The sequence below is a fragment of the Notolepis coatsorum genome, assembly GCF_963971535.1.
Source record: "Notolepis coatsorum genome assembly, chromosome: 16".
NCBI lineage: Eukaryota > Metazoa > Chordata > Actinopteri > Aulopiformes > Paralepididae > Notolepis > Notolepis coatsorum.
The window spans coordinates 62,694,600-62,716,828 of NC_140180.1; the positions used below are offsets into that span (position 1 = coordinate 62,694,600).

Consider the following 22,229-nt stretch of genomic DNA (forward strand, 5'->3'; position numbering starts at 1 on the left):
CTCTGCATCTTCTGGCCGCCTCAGACCTACTCCTATCCAAGCTCCCGGAGGGTCATCAAAGAGAAGCCACCTATTCTCAGTCCTTGCCCCACAATGGTGGAATGAACTACCCATCCCAGTTAGGACAGCCGAATCCCGTCCAATCTTTCGCCGTCGACTAAAGACTCACTTCTTCAACCATTATCTGAAATGATTAAAAAAAATAAAAATAAAAAATCTAACCCTGACTAACCTTACTGTCATGCACTGTCCTAATAAACTAACCTACACTGTAACACGCAACACTTTGATGAACATTGTTACTCAGCTGATAAGAGTTGTACCCTTCTTGCTGTCTTGTCCTACAGAACTTGTAAGTCGCTTTGGATAAAAGCGTCAGCTAAATGACTAAATGTAAATGTATTCCATATATATGTGACTAGAGCAAGTATTCCATATATATCTGACTAGAGAAAGTATTCCATATATATGTGACTAGAGCAAGTATTCCATATATGACTAGAGCAAGTATTCCATTTATGTGACTAGAGCAAGTATTCCATTTATAAGTGACGTGATTAAGTATTCCATTTATAAGTGACTTAATAATAATTAATTGCATTTATATAGCGCTTTTCTAGACACTCAAAGCGCTTTACAATGTAGGGTGGAAATTGCCTCCTTCACCACCACTGGCAGCACCCAACCTTGGGCTACGCAGGCTCAATGGCTACCATACAAGGGCACTCGGCACACATCACACTACACAATGGCTGAACGGCTCAGGAGACAGGGATTGATAGTCAATTAAGGGGAAGGGATGATTAGGTGGCCTTGATTTCAGAGACCTGATTGGGAATTTGGCCAGGAACGTCGGGGAAACCCCTACTCTTTACGATAGGCGTCCCAGGTTCTTTAACGACCGAATTCAGTCAGGACCTAGGTTTAGCGTCTGATCCGAAGGACGGCACTCGCAGCTGTACGGTGTCCCTATCACTGTAACAGGGGCATTGTTACTGACAAGTCCAGAGGACAGAGTGCCCCCTGCTGGACAACACCACCACTTTCCGACAGCAGCCTTGACCGGGGCTCGAACCGGTTATCTTCCGATCATGAGTCCGGAGCTCTACTCATGTAGCCACGCTACACTTGAGCAAGTATTCCATTTATATGTGACGTGATTAAGTATTCCATTTATAAGTGACTTGAGCAAGTATTCCATTTATAAGTGACTTAAGTAAGTATACCATTTACAAGATTTGAAGAGACTTGAGGATGTATTCTATTCATAGGCAATTATAAGCCTCGGCTTCAGCCTACACCTTTTCGGTCTTTTTTTTTTTTTTTTTATATATTCTACTACTATGCTTTGTAAAAGAAGACTGAAATAAAATCATTCATCATCATCATCATCATCTTACCAGATGCTGTTAAGGATGAAGAAGAGCTGGATAAAGATGCAGCCGAAGGGAAGGATGCCCCCCATGATGATGCCAGGGATGGGCTTGGTGAAGAACGACTGTTCTGGGATTTGACGGGGGATCTGGTTGGTTCTCACTGGCTGCTCTATTGCCTGCAAAAGAACACAAAAGAGAAACATCAAAATCAGGAACAGTGCTCAGAGATGAAGAGAGACCTTTTGTACATTAACTCTCTGCTACAAACATATTTCAAAAAGGTAAATATTTCAACACATTTTCAAACTTTTATAAACGGCACTGAAGCCCCTGGTTTCTGCAAGTTTCAGTCAGAAGCTAAATAAAGCAACATTTACCATATATCAGCTATTAGCAATATTGACAGATATGAAAAAGTATGATAAAACTTCAATTAAAAGTAGAATCTTCTTTCCAATCAGTTAATCTAAAGCAGCATATTGAAGCACTCAGCATTCACTCCAGTGTCTACTTCACAGCTTTCTAGGTGATTTGTAAAAGTTTGGCGTTATATCTATTTCTAGTTGAGTTTTGTGCAAAAGTAATTAAAGGCATGGTCCAAATAGTAGCCTTGCACACAAATAAATGCTGTGTAGCCCAGAGTGTACTGTGTTATGGTGTCAAATAACCATGGTGTCAAACAACCATGGTGTCAAACAACCATGGTATCAAACAACCAGTGTCAAACAACCACAGTGTCAAACAACCACAGTGTCAAACAACCACAGTGTCAAACAACCACGGTGTCAAACAACCACGGTATCAAACAACCACGGTATCAAACAACCACGGTATCAAACAACCATGGTATCAAACAACCATGGTATCAAACAACCATGGTATCAAACAACCATGGTATCAAACAATCACGGTATCAAACAACCACGTATCAAACAACCACAGTGTCAAACAACCACGGTATCAAACAACCATGGTATCAAACAACCACAGTGTTGTTGGGGACATCTGATGTTGCACTGCAGGGTGCTGGAACATTAACGTTATCTCACTACTAGGGCTGAGCCTGAACGTCCGAACCTTCGTTCGTTATGTTGGCATTCGAATTCTAAATCAACATTTGAATTTTTTATAAAAAAATTAAAGATTTCTCTCTTTTTCTATTCATTCTGTTTAAACCAATGGGGTTTTTCTTCACAGTTGCAGATAAAGATTACGGTAGGCTACACTAATATTATAGTATTAAAAAAAACTGATGAGTTATATTCATTAAAGAAAGTTGATTTAATTGATTTAGTTGGGCTGGGGCTTCTCCCTGGGCTGGGTCTGGGGCTGGAAAGTTGATTTAATAAAAAAAATATATACTAATTTAATCAGATTAATCACTTTATTCAAATTGAGGATTTAGTTTGAGGATTATTAAAAACAAAGGTTCGAACGTCCGTTCGAAAAACCCTGACGAAGTTCGAATCCCAAAATCAGGCTTCGGGGACAGCCGTACTCACTACTCACACAGCGGTCAATAAAAAAACATTAATTCAAGTAGACTGAAGACCTTTCCCCACGTTTAGTTGCTATACGACAGAAACTATTTAAAAAAATTAAGTAATTGTAAGTCAAAATAAGTTTAATTAAAAGGAGGGGGGGGGGGTTAATACAGTGAAATACTGTATACCATGGTATCTGTCCTACTTCAGACTATTACATCCCTACCCTACAGTCATAATGAAGCACAGGGTATTTCATGACAGATGAAGCATGGAGACCAAACTCACTGGTTTCTTGAAGCCAAAGTATGCACCAATGAAGGTGAGGGGCACTGAGATGCCAAACCACAGAGCCAGGATGGCCACCAGGGTACCAAAGGGGATAGCCGCAGAGGATCCTTCCACCCACAGGATCAGGTTCATCAGGAAGAAGTCTGCAAACACAATCCTGGAGGGAGGAGGGGCACAGTTAAGGGAGAAAGGGGATACAGGGGCGAGACAGTGACAAAAGCTTGGTCACATAAGAGAATATACCAGTTGCTCCCAGCTAGTAATGAATAACTATAATATGTTGGATGATGGTTACATATTTGAAACGCAACGTGAGCAAGACAATAAACAAAAGCGAACCTACCCCGGGCACAGGAGGGCCGTCAACAGGACGTTTGTCTTCCATTTTTCACCACCAAAAGCTGAGGGCAGAAACAGGAAAATGCATCATAATATCACGCCAAGCCAGAATATGTGACCTGTCTTTTGACAGTTCCATGATGTACCATGATGAAATGTGCTTTAAAGTCCAAATGAAATAAGATTCATATGACTATTATTCTTCAAAAAATATCTAGGTATTAAGAACATGCATTTTTATTTTATTTTAAAGAATATTTATAATGAAAGGATTTTTTTGTGTGTGCTATTGCTACACTCTTGATTTGTTTTGCACACCCTTAGTTTGAAAGGCATTATTCACTTCAGTATTCATGTATTCAAGAAGAAATAACAGCAATTTAATTTGCAATTCATTTTCACTATACCTCCTAAATACAGGCATTACACTGTTAATTGCATTACACCTGCAGTACAGCATGAGACACCACTCGGTTTGTTTTCTCCCCGTTTTTAGAGTAGCAATATCTTAAAGATGAACCGATCCTCAAGGACACCTTTTGACAATGCCCCAAATCTGGTCAAACTGTTTGGCATACCATCCTATATTTTATACAGCTTATATAAAGGAATTGCACATTTTAAATTAAACACACCTGGGTTCAATTCCCGGCAGTGGTACCTAGTCCCTATGAACACCATTGAACTGAACCTGCCGATGCCCTGTCTGGACCACAGTTGTCTATTGACCAGTGGTTCCCAAAGTCGGGGTCGCGACCCAAAGGTGGGCCGCGGGCAGCCACGGGAGGGCCGTGAGATGATTAAAAAAAAAAAATTATTTTTTATTTTTTCAGGCCACTGAACTTAGAAGCAGGCCAGGACAGTGTTTCTAGTTGTATTCTAAAATTCTATTCTATTGTATTCTAAAATGTGACTATATGGTTTTATATTAACTTAATAAATAAACAAAAACGAAAAATCTACTTATTTCAACGAACATTTCAAACTAAATAACAGATTATGCACATAAAACGCTGAAAACAACCGAAGCAACAATAGTATTTTAATGAGGCTATTATTATTATCATTATTATTTTGCAACAAGTTAGCCATCATAAATAGCACATATAAATGAATAACTAACTTGAACTAACTTAATAGGATTGAAGTGATATTTGGCTTAAAAAATCGGTCATGGCAAAAAAAAAAAAAAAGCCTGACGATGTGCCGCCTCTCTGACACCTTATTTTCTGGGTCCCGGCCTGAAAAGTTTGGGAACCCCTGGTCTATTCCAGGCAAATATGCTGGGAGCCTATAGCTCCTGTTCCAGAGGAGCCTCCCGCTGAAACCCCCCTGAACCTCATACTCCTCCCACTCCACACAAACCCCCTGAGCCTCATACTCCTCCCACTCCACACAAACCCCCTGAGCCTCATACTCCTCCCACTCCACACAAACCCCCTGAGCCTCATACTCCTCCCACTCCACAAACCTGTGAACCTCATACTCCTCCCACTCCACACAAACCCCCTGAGCCTCATACTCCTCCCACTCCACACAAACCGCCTGAGCCTCATACTCCTCCCACTCCACACAAACCCCCTGAGCCTCATACTCCTCCCACTCCACAAACCTGTGAACCTCATACTCCTCCCACTCCACACAAACCCCCTGAGCTGAACTGGTAACTCAGTTACGTCTATTCTGCATCGAACATTGTACATATGTCTATACTGAACACTGTGACCTCATTTTCTACTTCTAAATTACATGCTATACTATGTTATTTGATACTATCTTGTCTAGCACAGTCTCTGGAGCGTAACAGTAAGAAGCATTTTGTATGAAAGTATTCTGTACTTCTGTATGACAACTATTAAAGAAACTTGAAACTTGAGCCTCATACTCCTCCCACTCCACAAACCTGTGAACCTCATACTCCTCCCACTCCACACAAACCCCCTGAGCCTCATACTCCTCCCACTCCACAAACCTGTGAACCTCATACTCCTCCCACTCCACACAAACCCCCTGAGCCTCATACTCCTCCCACTCCACAAACCTGTGAACCTCATACTCCTCCCACTCCACACAAACCCCCTGAGCCTCATACTCCTCCCACTCCACACAAACCCCCTGAACCTCATACTCCTCCCACTCCACACAATCCCCCTGAACCCCCTGCTTCTGAGGAAACCCCAGAGCCTTCAGTTTAGCCCTTTTTTATTATTATTTTTTACAATAGCTGACAGGAAATAACCTGGGGCCAAGGCTGTTCCCCTAGCAACATAATTATTCTGAAAAGGTCAACTTCCAGGGACATAATTAATTATGAAACATGGGATCCTGTGAACCGCCGGTACAAGATCATTGTTGAATGTCTGTAAGAAAAATTGTTCCTGCTTTGATCTCAGTTGGACTTTTGGAGTTGGTACTGACTTTTATATAGGCGTGCAGACACGTATCCGGCGGGGGTTCCCAGCAGAACCCAGAGGACCACAGAGCAGGTCATCAGAGCTCCTCGGTTGGCAGGAGACAGGAAACCCAGACAGGCCAGGACTGCAGGGAAAGACAAACACTCATTAAGACAAAACACAAGACTGCAAAATACTGTTTACATTACAAGAAGATATAACTAAACTTCTACAGAGGTTCACAAAGCTGCGGTGACGTCAGTGAGGAGTCCCACAATGCAACGCAGCCGGCTGTAAAGTTACCCTCCTGCCTTGGTAACACTTGCACATAGCATTTCAATAGTATGAGCATGGACCACACATATTCAAGCATTACGAAGGGGGAAACACATAAATGTGCGCATCGAGCGGCTAAAAGCTGTGCTAGTTGGTTGTTGGTGCAGTATCTTCTTGAATTTCCCCAAGGGGATTAATAAAGTATCCATCTACTGACGTTATTCGTTAAAGATCGGAGGGTAATGGCTAGAAGGCTGTGTTGCATTGTGGGACTGCTCACGTGACCCACCTGACGTCACAGCAGCTCTATAAACCTGCCATTATGGAACCACACAATGCAGGGAATCATCAGCATGGTATTCAGATGACATCATGACAGCCAACTGAAATATTCAGTAGCGAACATTAACTGATGGTAGCTATGCTAATCGTGATTAGCACTTTGTTGTGTTTTTTTCTATTTCTGTTGAGATGTCTTCATTACATGCTTCATTACATTGATTGCCTGCCGCCTACGCTGTTAAAACTTGTCTGTCCGTTGTTTTTATACTCGGACAATTCTAACCCCTAAATGTCATGCAAATGGATTTATTTTTGTATGGCTCCTGAATGAGATCTACCAGTGTGGAATGCAGTCCTTACAGAGGGTGATGAAGGTCATGATGAAGATCTGGGTTCCCTGGCCCAGGAACACAGAGAGCAGCATGCCCTTCCTCGGGGGACGGAACACATCGCCATGCACCTGCTTCCACCCAGACTCCTCCTGGGCATCCTCCTGGTAGGGCAGAGAGCAGCACCCAGCCAACCAGTCAGGGAAGGTATTGACAGTTTGTTTGCACATGACTATGTAATAGATCAGCCATTCACCAGGAAGTGAGTGATAATATCTCGCAATCCCACACCTGCTAGCAAAGCGAAAATGTGAGTAAGAATACTACTTGCCAAGGGCTGTAGTAGAATATGGTGTGAATAATTGAGATCCGAGTAAAAATTCTACTTTACTAAAGGACTGTTGAATATGGTGTAAATAACAATAACAAATCAAAATATGAGCATTTTCTTATCCTATATTGCAAAATATTAATTATTCACATCATATTTTACCACTGGGTTTCTTGTGATCCTTATATAGGCGCAGGTTCTCAAAATCATCCAACCAATCACCAGATTAATATTCAATCATTGATACAGTTAACCTCCCGAGCCCTAGCCCTATTTTCTGAAAATCTGCCTAAAAATACATACCTAAGTAAATGGAAGATTGCTCCACTTCTACAAAGGCCATTAGCATGTTCTTAGTATCTAGGGACATCTATGGATCTCAGGGAATGTATTCCCAGTGTCAGAAATATTGTGTATGTTACTAGGCTTGAGTAAAATGTAATGAACCAAAGGAGAATATGAATTCTATAAAAAAATATATATATATTACGGTGACCGGTAAAAATGACCAGACATGAAAAACACCACCTTCTTGAGACATAAAATCATAAAATCTAAGCAAATGAATAAAGGGAAGATGATTAAACAGAAAGCTTTGTAGATACAGTACTGAATTCTGCCATCCGGACACATGCAAGTTGAAATATTATTATAGAATATCAGGCCTATAAATGACCTTATTATAGCCAAGTCGCACATCTATGGATCGGGCCAAATCTCCTCTTTCCAATGGCAGAGTTCAATATGGATTTAGTATCACCAGGCGTGCAGCAGAAACCGTGAATGAAATCTACTGTAAGTACAGTTTTTATTATGTAGATTCCTCCGCCATTTTTCATCAGATTGCAAAGCCGTTTTTTGCTAGGCGTTCACAGAAAGGTAGAGAAACAAACTTATGCCCACTAACTCTAATTTATGCCAAACGTTCAGTTCAGTTAGATAATCCCGAAAAATAAGATAAATAAAATGTTGTATCCACAAGTCATTTGATTGACAGGAGCTGGCTTGAGCTGGGTAGTGTCGTTTTTTCAAAATTCCAACGCCCATTGAAAGCCCTGAGTCTCCTCTCCTCATATGACTACAAACAAAGTCTATATTCGCTAGTTTCTGAATACAATTCCAAAACTCATATTTCACTAATAACACTTTAACCTATTGCTAAACAAACATATTGCTGAAAATATACACTGACTGCTGTTTTGACAGTGTTAGGGTCTTTACTCTTGGCTACATAAAAAAATATGCAACATTAATTAAATACAGACTGTAGAGATGGATTTATGGTGTGATGTCATTTTGGGTCCGGTACCGGACACATCAGGCTCAAGAGGTTAATGTTGAAAATACCATCAACAAGCTTACATAGATTACAGAGGTTTTTCCAGGGGATGGTTGAAGTTTTATCAAGTCTCCCTGTGAAATGTTACAAAATGTTTTATTTACAATTCTGGATGCTTCAAAGGTCTGCAGATGACATAGCAATTATTCGCTGCCAAAACTGCTACTTCAGATAACTCATTTATACCAATACTCCTTCTGTTACAGATAGTAGCAAGTAGCTACTTCAGATAAGTCATTTATGCAATGAGGGCTGTTAAGTGTCTTCCCTGTCTTATAATCAGGGTGGTCTTATATTCAGGACAATACGATATGTAGGCTTTTTGTTATGAGCAATGAGGGCTGTTAAGTGTATTCCCAGTCTTATAATCAGGGTGGTCTTATATTCAGGACAATACGATATGAGCAGTGTATTTACCTGGTCCACCTGGTTATATCTGGCGATGTCCTTGTGCAGAGTCCTCAGCATGATCATAGCCACCATGCCAGACAGGAAGAGGACAATGACCAAGGAGTTCATGATACTGAAACAAGGAGTGTCAGAGTGTCAAGAGACAAATCACTCATTGTAACATTGAATATCAAACTTGATACTTCACCTATGAATACAAAACTGATTCAACAGCCGTAAACCAACATATTCACAGAATGTTTTTTTTCTCATGCATAGATATTCACAAGAACAATTAAAACAGTTGGTCATTTCCTGGTTGTAAGGTATAAAACAGCATAGCTGATGAGAACACAAAGCGCCAAGCCCATGAACCACCAGTGAGTGGTTGACTGACTGAAGCTCTGGGTCTATAGAGCCTCAACAACAAAACCAGTTTCCATGGAAAATTACACGTCAGGAATCACCACATACCTAAACCACTGGATGTTGGTGTGAGGCATGGAGACCAGGATGTAATCCCACCTAGAAGCCCATTTGATGTCATTGTTTTCCTGTGAATGGGAGGACATCAGTTACTGCAACATCACACACTGTACATGTTCAACATCTCCCTCTTTCTCTCTTGGACCTAAAAGATATTTCTGTACATGTTCAACATCTCCCTCTTTCTCTCTTGGACCTAAAAGGTATTTTTGTGATTTAATTTGAATCTATGATTACCAATGGAAGGTTTGACTGGGCTCATGTGCTCTTTTTCACCAGTGCCCTGCACCATAGTTACATACACTGGCCCTCACGCACTCCCATGAAACAAGATTACACAGCCAGATAACTCTTCAAATATAAAATAATTACTTGAGTTTTGGAAATTCTAGTAGGTAAAACTATTTGCAGTTTTAGAGTCCTATTCACTCTGAACCTATGACTTCCTAAGGATTACATGCAAGCCTAGCAACCCTCAATATGTGTGACTGACATTCCATAACCCAATACTATAAAAGTTTACTTTTAGAGATGAAAATCCAAAATACCAAAATATAACCAAAAGTGTCTTGCTTAACTCATTCACGGCCAACCACGTATATATACACGTGTTTGCTCGCCAACCGTTCAGCGCCATAAACGTATATATGTTTTTGGATCGTTATTTCTTTTATTCGATTTTTTTATTCATTTCAGGCACACGGACCTCAGGGTTACCATGCATAGGGAATCATTCTGAAATCGCTAGAGTGCAATACCCGCCGCATCCTGCTAGGTGGCAGTATCGCCCACCCTTTGAAACCTTTTTTCACACCGGGTGTTACATTTAACTCCCTCCGGGCGCAGTATTTTGGGTCAGGCAAGTCTAGCGGTTCACCCGATCACATTGAAACGCGCCCAATGCACTCGATGCATGTGATGTGCCGGATTATGTCGGGGACCAATACTGGAAATCGCGATCAGAAAATTGGAATATTCTTTTTGGAATACCCCCAATCAAAGGTAAGGACTATCTGATGTCAATTCCACCTTGATCCTACAATGATTTCATATCGATCCAGCTCATCAGAGTGTGTGGTGTTCAAAACGAATGCCGTTACTGGCGATCAAAGAATAAAAAAACGACCCCCCCTTTCATGCATTCATGATGAAACATAATACCCATTATATACATTTGATTTGGAAATAGTAGCGTGTCCAGGAGAGAACCGCCAACGCGTATAGCAGAATTCCTGTAGCGCCCTATAACTCAGCTTTTGATCACTCCTAAACTATACAATATTCACCATGGGATAACGCACGAACATATACATGAAAATATTATCTCTTTTTTGCATGTTCGACGGAAGAAAGTCACTGTCAAATGACCATAGTATTGTCTCCATAGCTATAATATAGAATATAGATATAGCTCTCCAAACATAGTAACGCACAGTGAAAGTAGGCTATGGAAACCTGGCACGTTAGCTACAAGGATATGGGTAATGGCTGGCGCTGAAAGTGTTAAGGGCACTCAGCAGTAATTATTTTAATTAAAAACCTCTTAAGCTGCAAGGGCCCACACGTGGGCCCTCGAGGACGATTTGCCCACCGGCACTTTGGCGACCACTAGTGGCTCGGGTGTGCATATTTTGTAATACAATATATATATCGAATTAAAGCCCCATTTGTTGCCTGTCGATATCCCTTTCAGGTGACAAAATCCGTTCAGCGGTTCTCGAGTTACATGCCGATATTTGAGGCTTGCGCAAAGTACACGGTATTGCGCAAATACCACTCCCGACTCTTGGGGCTCTAGTTCCGTCAATCATTTGGCGATCTCGAAAATGATTGGACAGGGTTGTAGCCAATGAGTGTGGCTTTCCAGTGATACCCCACCTGGGGATGTATGAATCAGGGATCTAGGTGAAAAGTCACGAGCGAAAACAGGAAGAGAAAAAAACGCAGAATGAATTGAAGTCTATGAGAAAACTGTGTTTTCTTTTGTACACAGTTTACCAAAATCACTCCTAATCACTCATTTCTGGACGGATCTTTATGAAATTTGGACATGTACTACATAAGACTTCAGGCTATGGATCTCTGTAGTTTTTTAAGCCTCCCAGCCATTCTGGGGAAATACTACTTCTGGAATACTAACTACTACAGAAAAAAGTTTTTCTACAACTCAAGTTCAGACCTATGTTACTCTATTTCATTAGCACTAAAGGTGAGTTTTCCTTATTGTATCAGAAACTTCAGAATGTCATCTTTCAAACGAGACCAGGCTCATGCATGTGGTATAAGTATAAAGTATAGTATTTTGGTTTGCAAGAAAAGTATGCAGTCCTAAAATGGCCAATTTTGGGGGCACTTGTTGAAGATTTATTTTAGCATTTTTACAGCTTCCTTTTTATGGCCATACAAGACCGACAGAGGAGAGGGAGAACGGGAGAAGATGTGGGGAGGACATGCGGGAGGTGTGCGAGGCACTATGCGGTGCGCCACGAGGGCGCCCGGCAGTAATTGTTTAAGGAGGAGAGAGTTAAGGCGACTACCATCTCTATTACTATTACTACCATCTCTATTACTACCATCTCTATTACTATTACTACCATCTCTATTACTACCATCTCTATTACTATTACTACCATCTCTATCACGTTTTGTAGGGATGTACCGATACCAATGATAGGTAGGCCAATAGATACCAGGTTAAAACAGGGTACTGGCATCAGAGGCATACTTTCACAATTACTTAAATCCAAAAGCCACATGTAACATGTCAGAAATCAAAGCAGAATGACTTAAATATTCAGAATTTTAGCACATAGAAGCATGCTATATATCTATTAATGAAGAAAATGGATTATATAATTTGGTCCAATGACCTGAAATGAATGGTCCATGTCTACTGTTTAGTAAAAGCAATAGATTGGTACTCTGTATCGCACAGCAATTAATGTCTAGGACTCCAAATAGTCAGGGAAAATATGTGCATCCCTAATGGTGTGTCACGATCATATGATAGACATGTCACTCTGTGGTTCTTACCTCAAAGGTCACAGAGTAGGTGTAGGTTATGGACACATCTCCATCAAATTCCCCAGGGACCTCCATAGGGTTACCTCCTTCACAGGATGGATTCTTCTCATCCTTCTGATTGATACTGTCAGGCACAAAACACACACACAATATTAAAAGATGGATACACAGGGGCGGTCAGGTGGCGTAGCGGAGATTGCGTTCGTCACCAACCCCGGAGACGCTGGATTCGCCTGTTCGAATCCAGCTCACAGCTCCGGGGTTGTCACCAGCTTGGCTGGCCGTTCACACAATAATACAATTGGCAGTATTAGAGGGTGGGAGAAGCTGGCGGGGTGGGTCCGGGTCGTTGTAAACAGCGACTCCTACAGTTCGGTCGGGGCGCCTGCTAAGCGCGGATAGGATCTAAGGTCGGTAGTGTGATCCTTCCACACGTTACACGCTCTCAGTGAGAGTCCGCGCTGCCAGGTGAAAAGAAGCGGTTGATTGGCTAGACGTGTGTCGGAGGAAGCACGTGATAGCCTCCACTCTCCCAGACTGTGGGGGGTAAGTGCGCAGCGACCAGGAAGGGGATTGCGAATTGGCATAACGACTAACATTGGGATGGGAGAAAATCGGAGGAAAAAGGAGGGGGGGAAAAGATCAAAAAAATAAAATAAAAAAGATGGATACACATTTACACATGTACATTTCAGACTAGGGATGGGCCACATAAAAAAATAAATATCATGCAATCATGATTATGGTAGCATAATACAAATCTATAAATACGCCACTGCAAAAGGCAAGTGTTTCGCCCTCTTCTGGTAGAATGTTGAAATGCAGTAAAGGGAGTTAATGATGTATCCCTTAGAATCAGCAAATCAACTGATTAGGACAGAAATAAACAAACAGCTGCAATTAATCGTAATCTGGAGGGAAGATGAAGCAGGAGACATTATCATTACAGCCAATCAGGATTGATGTTGCTAAGTAAACAGAACTCATATTGCGGTCATGTGAAAACAAAGAGCTGTATTGAAAATAACCTTAATTTCCAAATCATACATTTCTTTTAGGGATGCACCGAATGGGAAATTCTTGGCCGAAAACGATACCGAAAATAGGAAACAGTTGGCCGAAAACCGAATGCAGAAAGGCCGAAAATGATTCATATAAAATAAATATATATATATAATGTATTTCTTCTTTTTTTTCAGCTACCTGATTATGGCAAAAGACATTGTTATGGCAAAACTTTACAACTATACAACAAAATGTGCATTAAAGTCAAGTGCAACTACAACAAAGTGCATTCAGAACAAAGCCACGGTGCTTTAAAACTGCATAAAGATCTGCATAAAGACACACACACAGGACTGTTGTATTTACATCTCCCATGACTCTTAGCGGGGGATGACGTAGCTTACGAGAGACGGGTCAAAGATGAATGGAAGCATAGCTAGTTTAACGCTAACGTTAGTTCAAAAGGTTTTAACCACGACGGGCATATAGTAATGGCGAGGATATAAAGCATGTTAATGATGCATTTATTGGATGCGTTTGTCGCAGAGTTTACATAGAAACAGCGCGACTCCCAAGATGAGTTAGTTATCACAGGCTGCAGAACGCAGGAAGAGCTGCCAAGCTGCTCACGTTACACGTTGCGCATTTTGATTACGTCATCACAACAAACTTTAGGTTACGAACGTTACGTAACCCTGTTCTTTGACATTCAGTGATATATTTTCGGTGCTAAAACCCTTTCGGCCAAAAGCCAAAAGTGGCTTTTTAACCATTTTCGGCCGATAATTTTCGGTGGCCGAATTTTTGGTGCATCCAGTCTTAATTTCAGTTGCTGTAACTGGTAAACTTCATATAAACCTAATCTCTTAATGAACCAAACAGCCATTGCAAAAACAGAAATAGCAATAAACTAAACTAAACAAAAAAGTTAAAAAACATTTTCATTTTGACTAGCTAAACCCACTCTGCATGACATTCTGTTTACATAGTGATATCAAAGGGGAAATAGGGCAATGGGCAAATGGAAGTATAACACGTCTCTCTCACTGTGCATCATTGTGCACAGTTTGTTTGTTTAGCCTTTATTTCACCAGGTAAGAAGCTTAACACTTTGAGCGCCACGCCTGGTTTTCCTTTTTACCGGCTGAATGCCACCATCGGCGCCAATGTTAATGTTAATATCGCCTAATCTATGTTTTAAATTATGGCTATGTGTCTAATCTGCCCATCGCATTATCAAAGACTATTTTCCAGTCAGTGCTGTCAAGGCAGATTGTTTTTTTATCGCGTCGTTTCCGTTTCAGAGCAGTTAGAAAAGCCCCCGTTTTGATATAAAAAACAGCTCATTCTGGAGCATTCTATGAAAATCGTCTTTTAGTGGAATATTCCACAACGTTGATATTCGTCTGCCTTTTTATGAATCGTTTTCAAATAAACGCTAGATGATCAATGTTATACGTGCACGCAAGCACATTACGGCCGCACACGGATAATCGCTCCGTTGATTTCCTCACAGACCTTTACAGTGAAACCGAAAGAAGACATTTCACAAAACAGCTTATAACTTCATCAAACTTACTCTGATTATCCTAACACTGATAACATAGAGTCCTTACCTGACATCAGATGGTATCCAACTGGTATATTCCAATTCCTGATCACCATTCGAAAAAATCTATACGTGTATGGATCAGCGTTTCCGTTAGAACATATTCGTGCCGGTCTGAGTGTCCTGCAAGATTTCTATCACCGGACATATTCGAGATATTCCGGTCAGAGTTTTAAACAGCAGTCTATTATAATCACATTTTTATGAGCTAACGAATTCCGTTATAATTGGACATGTGTATTAATTACATCAAGCGAAGAATGAAAAATTGATTTGCAGAATCAAATTACTATCTCTCGCCTCTCAAGTTAGTGCGATACGCTACCAGCATCAAGCTCCCGCCCCGCAGGCTCCCGCTGCAGCAGCTCTGTCACACGCACCCCCAAATGAATCTCGAGTCGACATCGCTTCACCTCGTTGTATCAGACACGTCACACATATCATAATGTTCAACTTCACGTATACAGTCATTAATATATTCCAAATAAAATAAGTCCCTCGATACTCCGTGCTGCTGCTGACTTGAAATAAAATAGACCGCGTATGTGGGCAGTCGGTCCGACACTAAACAGCAGTCTGTTATAATCACATTTTTATGAGCTAACGAATTCCGTTATATTGGACATTTGTATTAATTATATCAAGCGAAGAACTGAGAAAGCAGAGAGACGGCAACATTATCGTGGTTTGCGTGACGACTCTCTCCACCTCGCAACGACTTATTTGCAAAGAGTATGGCGCTGCAGAGAAGCTGATTCAGTGTTATTGGCTCTTTTCTGGGAACCGCACAGCAGCGCCCCCCACCCAACATCGGCTGAAAATGGCTGAATTGGAGTACTGCTGGAATACTGCATTGTGCTGATAGTGCTCTGGCTCTGCAGCTTCACAAAAGTTCGCACACCCAGCACTAAGCTCTCGCTGACGACGTCGTTATCATTATTAGAAGCAACGAGGAAACAAATGTAATGATCGTTTCGTTCATCGCATAGGCTATTTAATTTTAGCCTATTTTAATACAATTCAAATAATCAAATTGTGCTTAGACTCAGGGAATTATTTTCACCGGACATTAAGACCGGAGAGAGTAAATATGTCGGACTTCAACAGATTTTGCCGGTCAAATACCGGTAATTACCGGCTAACGGAAACGCTGGTATGGATCCAACGCGATACTGTAGAACTCCATGATCAGCGGGGATCTGAGGTTCCAGAATGAACTGTGGTAACCCCGGCTGGATCAGTGAACTGGAAAATGTGGAGTACCGGATTTTTTTCCCCATTCATTTTCATTGAGTCCATTCCAAAATCACTTATGTCATCTGGGAGACGACAGGGGGCGCTTTTTTCCACAGTGATCGCCGGCGCCGCTCGGCTATACTCGGGTAGGCTCGGGTGATGCAATAATTTTTCAGATCGCAAAAAAAAAAAAAAAAAAAAAATAGAAATCTCGTGAGTGGCTTTCAACCACCTATAAAAAAAACACGAGAAATCTCGTGAGTGGCACGGAAAGTGTTAACAGTCCTGCACATTTAGCATAAAACGCCTGTCGATTGCATACTGAAAGTAAATTAGACGTTATTCGGGAACCATTTGTAGCAGATGTACAGGTCTGGCCTCTTTTGAAAGGAATCACTCTGAGTGCTCTTGTCATAGAGTTACAGAGGTTTGAACACAATGAAAGAAGTTTTTAAAAATTTCATCTGAATTATTTTACAAACAGATGCCTGCAGATCTATCTACTCTATAGTTATTAGCTGAAAACACTGCTGGGGCCATAGCCTGAAGTCTTACCTAGAACATGTCCAAAGTCGATAACAATATCACAAAAAATGAGTGTTTTACACATCTTTCTTTATGTAATGATATGTTTAGGCATTTTTCCAAAAAGGAGTCAGAGGAGTCAACACTACCTCAGTCCCCTCTCCCATTCCCCCACTAATCTGAATGCCTGAATTTCCCCAAGGGGATCAATAAAAGAATATCTTAAAAGGAATATCTTATCTTATCTCTTGTCACATACACCACCCCCACCCCTTCTCACACATACACAAACAGACTCTCAACCCCCAGAGGAGCAACAACAACATATCAGCACAACACGTTCATTCTCTTGCATACAGTACGCTTTTACCGCTTCTCAGTCTCAGAAAACTAACTCAAGTAAGATGTCATTATTTTCAGAATGTCATTGGCTACACAAACAGGCAATAATTTTCAGCATCAGTGGTGATTTGTCCGGTCATTGAGGGGCGAAACCGGAGATGGTAACTTTTTCGAAACTGGCGCTCGTTGGCCGTTTGGTTTTATAACCCGAGATTGGAAGCATGTAATAGGTCAGGCGGTGTGTCAATCAAACAGCGGCCATTTTAGCTTTCAACCGATGTGTTGGTTGAGAGACAATAGGGAGGTGTAGTGGTTACGTCATTGCCATTTTTTGTGTTCCACCCTCTGTCCAACGCAATGCATTTCCCCATTGCCCATTTCTAAATCGCCTCGTTTAAAACAAATAAAGCATCAACATTGGCATGGTGTACCTTTCTGTGCTTATTCATCCACAATCTATAGCTCAACATGAAAATATTCGCAAATTAACCATAAAAAAAAAGAAGAAAAAAAAAGAAAAATCACGAAATTGTATTTCAACCAAAAATGCAAAAATGGAAAGCTTTTCAATTTCCATGCGGCAGAATTGTTACAATAGCCGATAATCCATTTTCCCAATGATATATCCCTATACGGGTGGAACAACCAGAGAAGAAAGGGTATCTGCTTGTCTACCTCCAGGGTATATGGCAAATAAGCTAATTTCCCAAAAAGTTGGCGTGTTCCTTTAGAGTGTTTTCTAGGTTATTACTAAATTAAATACAGCTGGACAGATTCCTTCAGCCAGTTCATCTCCATCTTCCCCAAAAAAGATCCAAACTATTCACAAGTCATCATTATCTTGGCCACTATTAACAAATCTGATAATAAGCTCAACATATTTAGAAAACGCTTGTAGAAAAATGCAAAAACAAAACAGGAGCACAGATTTCACTATGGGAAAAGCCCCATTTGAGTCCACAGAATGATTATGGAAGTGCTGACTCGTTTCCTCCTTCCTGTCCACCAGGTTGCTTTTACCTCTTGGGCTCCAGGGTGGCAGCCACCAGCCGAGCTCCTCTCCAGCCCTCACCAGCACTGCTGTGGTATGTGATCTTGATGTCCACGTGGTTGAAGACATAGAATGTGTTCTTCTTGTTGAACTCCGCCTGAAAAAAAATATTCCTTTCAGATTCCTCAAGGTACAGCGAGTCATACCAAACCATTAGTCAATCAAACTGATTAACAGATTATTCAGTTGATCTGAAAACTTTTACACTAAAAACCTTTTTGCTGGACTGTTAAAATATGCTTAGCTGGAAAGAGAGAAAAGCTATTCCCATGTGTCAAACTCTGGAATTATCTTTATAATGAGTTGAAGTACTGTAAAAATATTTTCAAAGACAGAACAATGAGAACATATGAACAGCAGGTATAAATTTCTCTATCTGATTTTATTTATTTTATGTTTTTTTTCTCTTTTCCATGCATCCGAGGCTTGTGACGCAGGTTGTTTTTTTGTTTGTTTATTTGGGTATCTAGCAATATTATTATTATTACTGTTATGATTATTCATGGTCCTATTATCATTATTATTATTATTATTATTATGGTAATGATTATTATTATTATATGGTATGAAGCTGTAAGGTGCACTTGAGCTGACCATTATGTTGTGTAAATATGAAGTTTGGAAGGGGGCAGGAAACATATGTTTTCTTCATCCTGCTCCTTTTCGGCCATGGGTGTATCATGTTAAAAAAAAAAAGATGTTGGTGATATTGTGCAAAGATGAACTGTACCCCCATGTACGAAACAAAATCAAATGAATGAATGTTTCACACTATCAACTAAAGTGTACTGTGTTCAATCTATACAATAACACTGTGCTAAAACCTAATCATTCCTATAGCAAGTAACAAAGATAAAACATTCTATTATTTACAACAAAAGGATAAAACAATCTATGATTCAGTCATAGCTACCACAGAGGGTTGTGTAAATCCCTGCATACGTGAATAATTTGTTGCAGACCTCATTTTGACTCCTGACTTTTAAATCTGTCAAAGCAGGCAAAGCTATTGCCCGGATGGCATTCCATCCCATGTTCTTAAATCCTGTTACAGTCAGCTGACCTCTGTTTTTACAGACATTTTTAACCCGTCACTGTCTCTCTGTATGATTCCTACATGTTTTAATAAATCCATGATCGTGCTTGTTCCCAAAAAAAAACACCTGCATCCTGTTTGAATGATTACAGACCTGTAGCCCTGACCTCGGTAATAATTAAATGCTTTGAGAAACTGGTTAAGACATATATAAACCATAATATGTCAATATTGACCCACTACAGTTTGCTTATCAGCCAAATAGATCTGTGGATGATGCTGTATCATTGGCCCTACATACTGTGTTGAAACATCTAGAGTGCAAAAACACATGTCAGAATGCTGTTTATTGACTACAGCAGTGCTTTTAATACAATCATACCATCTATATTGGCCTCTGCAATTCCATCTGCAGGTGGCTATATGACTTTCTGACAGGCCGACTCCAGACAGTAAGAGTTGGAAACAGCTACTGAGCTAGCTACAGTTCTGAATACCGGTGCTCCACAAGGTTGTTGTCTCAGTTCCTTACTTTACAGTAGGGGTGGGAAATATGACGATATTAAATAAATATCAGGTACAGTTCATTAACAATACACTTTTTAAACGTATCGTGGACATCGTGATGTTTTGCACAAACCCTCATCCATACAGTATATATGTGTCTGTGTATTTTTGGCTAAAGTGGATAGAAAACACAGTACTGTGCAAAAGTCTTAGGCACCAAAGAGTTTTTATCTAAATTGTCTTGGATGTTCAAAAAAAATCTGTATTAGTGTGTGAGTAGACTACTCTTTTAAATTTTTAGAAACTTTCCATTTAATTATTTTTGAAAGCATCTATCATGGTTTAATGCAGACATATGGTGCAGGGACTATTATAATCATCATATTTGCATGACCGTATCCGGTTAAATCAAGCATTTTAAGTGCTTTAGAAAGTTTAGAGGAAATGTCAAAATATTGCGATATATATCATGTATCATGATAGAGCCAAAAAAATATTGTGATATCATTTAGAGGCCGCATCGCCCAGCCCTACTTTACAGTCTGTACACATATGACTGTGTGGCCAAACATCATACCAACAGCATTATGAAATTTGCAGACAATACCACAGTAATTGGGCATATCACAAACAACGATGAGTTCGCATATAGGGATGAGGTGAAGGACCTATCCATATGGTGTTACAACAACATTCTGTCCCTACATTTTGAGAAAACTAAAAAAGGAGCTCATCATTGATTTTAGGATAAACAAAACTGCTCAGTCAGCTGTTTTCATAAATAAATAAAATGAAAATATTTATAGGCATCCAGATCGCAGACGCTCTCCTGGTCACTGAACATCAGTTGTGTCATTAAAAAGGCACAACAGGGACTGTATTTTCTGAAGTGTCTCAAGAAGCATGGTATGTCAACAAAAACCCTCATCAATTTCTACCAGTCCACAATAGAAAGCATCTTAACCGTTTCCCAGCCAACCACAGAGATGTCGGTGTTTCGGATCCACCGCTAGAGGGCCAACCACGGACATGTGCGTGGCAAGGTTGTTTTGGCTTTTATTCCATTGTAATATCCTACTCAATGTCACGAGCAGCACTGCAGAAGTACCCTACTCTTTGAATTCGAAAAAGTGCATTACCGGCCAGATCCTCTTAGGGGCACTATCTCGATAATGCAGTGTTCCCTGTGGCAGAAGTTGTCTTGTTTTTTCTGGATCTCCAATGTCGTTTTCTGCTAACATGAAGCTATGCCTGTAGCCTGTAGCACGGAATACGCTTTGGGACGCGGATTTCAGTGTGCGGTAAAGGAATATATGATCAGCCAATGGACATATCGATCTACCAGATGGCGATCGATAACTGGGAAATCCTTTGGGGGATCCAACCGGCCCACGGTAAGATCTTTTGCACGTAAATTACATGCTGATCAGGCCTTGTTATGATGGCCATCCACCCGATCAGCGAATGTGGATACTGAGGCTAACGCCGTTATTGGTAATCAATAATCAGAAACAACGTCCCCCCCCCTTCATGCATTCATGGTAGACCATCATATCGATCATATGCATTTTGCGTTTTAGCTCTAGCTTCTCTATAGCCGAAACGCTGTTTGATTTAATGTTATTAGCTTAGCGCCCTGTATCTCGCCTTCCAGGAAATATTGTAGTCCAAATCCCTTATAACGCTTATATTCACAACGCTATAAAATGAGAACGTATTGATGAATATTTCTTTAAGCCATTTTGAAGGGACGGTTTATGATGTCAATTGACAATGAGAATGGACAGATAGCAATACTATAAAGTATAGATTTAGCTCTACAAACAGCCTCACGAACTATGCAAGTCTGTTTAGAAATGCTGGCCGTCTAGAGTGATATTAGACGGATCCAAATGGCACCAAATGTGTTAACAGGATGCATACTGGTATGGTTTGGCAACACCACCGCTCAGGATCATAAACACCTGACGAGGATAGTGAGAACAGCATCTAAAATCATAGGATCACCATTACTACAGTTACAGGTAGAGCTGTGAATCTTCACTGGCCTCACGATTAGATTACGATTCAGCTGTCCACGATTCGATTAGATTCTACGATGCATCTCGATAATAATAATAATAATATATTACATCCTCAATTTTATAATCTACAGTATATTACTGCACATGGCTACTTTTTCATCAATTAATACAAGCAGTCAGATAAATTAACTTTTATTTAGAAAGTTGTTAAATCAGAATGTCAAAATAAATGTATTTACTAGTGTTGCATGATACAGATACTAGAAAGGTATCTCGATACCCAGCTGTTAAAAACGGTTCAATACTCTTTTTATTAGTATCAGTATTAGTATCAATACTTTTAGAATAGCCTGATGCTGTATTTTCTATGAGTTGAGTGGATGCATGACCAGAGCACTAGCTTTAATAATACAATAATAATATATTTGATTTGTAGGGCATTTTATAGTTGTGGAGCAAATCTCAAAGTGCTACATTGTAAAAGAACATAAAAGCTTTATTTTATTTTAATAATCGATTATGTTCTGTTTCTGTCACTGCATCGATTCAGAATC

General features: G+C 40.3%; 1 protein-coding gene across 2 annotated transcripts in view; it reads right to left on the minus strand.

Moving 5' to 3' along the window:
* The window catches only part of tm9sf5 (transmembrane 9 superfamily protein member 5), a 64,347-nt gene that overhangs the window by 20,649 nt on the left and 21,469 nt on the right, over nucleotides 1-22,229 (minus strand). The window contains exons 6-15 of one of the 2 annotated variants that reach the window (XM_084332275.1): nucleotides 18,078-18,205; nucleotides 12,350-12,464; nucleotides 9,305-9,384; nucleotides 8,858-8,963; nucleotides 8,464-8,514; nucleotides 6,802-6,934; nucleotides 5,909-6,028; nucleotides 3,495-3,552; nucleotides 3,149-3,308; nucleotides 1,401-1,552 (exon numbers count right to left, since the gene is read on the minus strand). In XM_084332275.1, the coding sequence (XP_084188401.1) occupies nucleotides 1,401-1,552; nucleotides 3,149-3,308; nucleotides 3,495-3,552; nucleotides 5,909-6,028; nucleotides 6,802-6,934; nucleotides 8,464-8,514; nucleotides 8,858-8,963; nucleotides 9,305-9,384; nucleotides 12,350-12,464; nucleotides 18,078-18,205 (1,103 nt within the window). The remainder of the gene's footprint in view (nucleotides 1-1,400; nucleotides 1,553-3,148; nucleotides 3,309-3,494; nucleotides 3,553-5,908; nucleotides 6,029-6,801; nucleotides 6,935-8,463; nucleotides 8,515-8,857; nucleotides 8,964-9,304; nucleotides 9,385-12,349; nucleotides 12,465-18,077; nucleotides 18,206-22,229) is intronic. The other variant, XM_084332276.1, reaches the window with a different exon arrangement.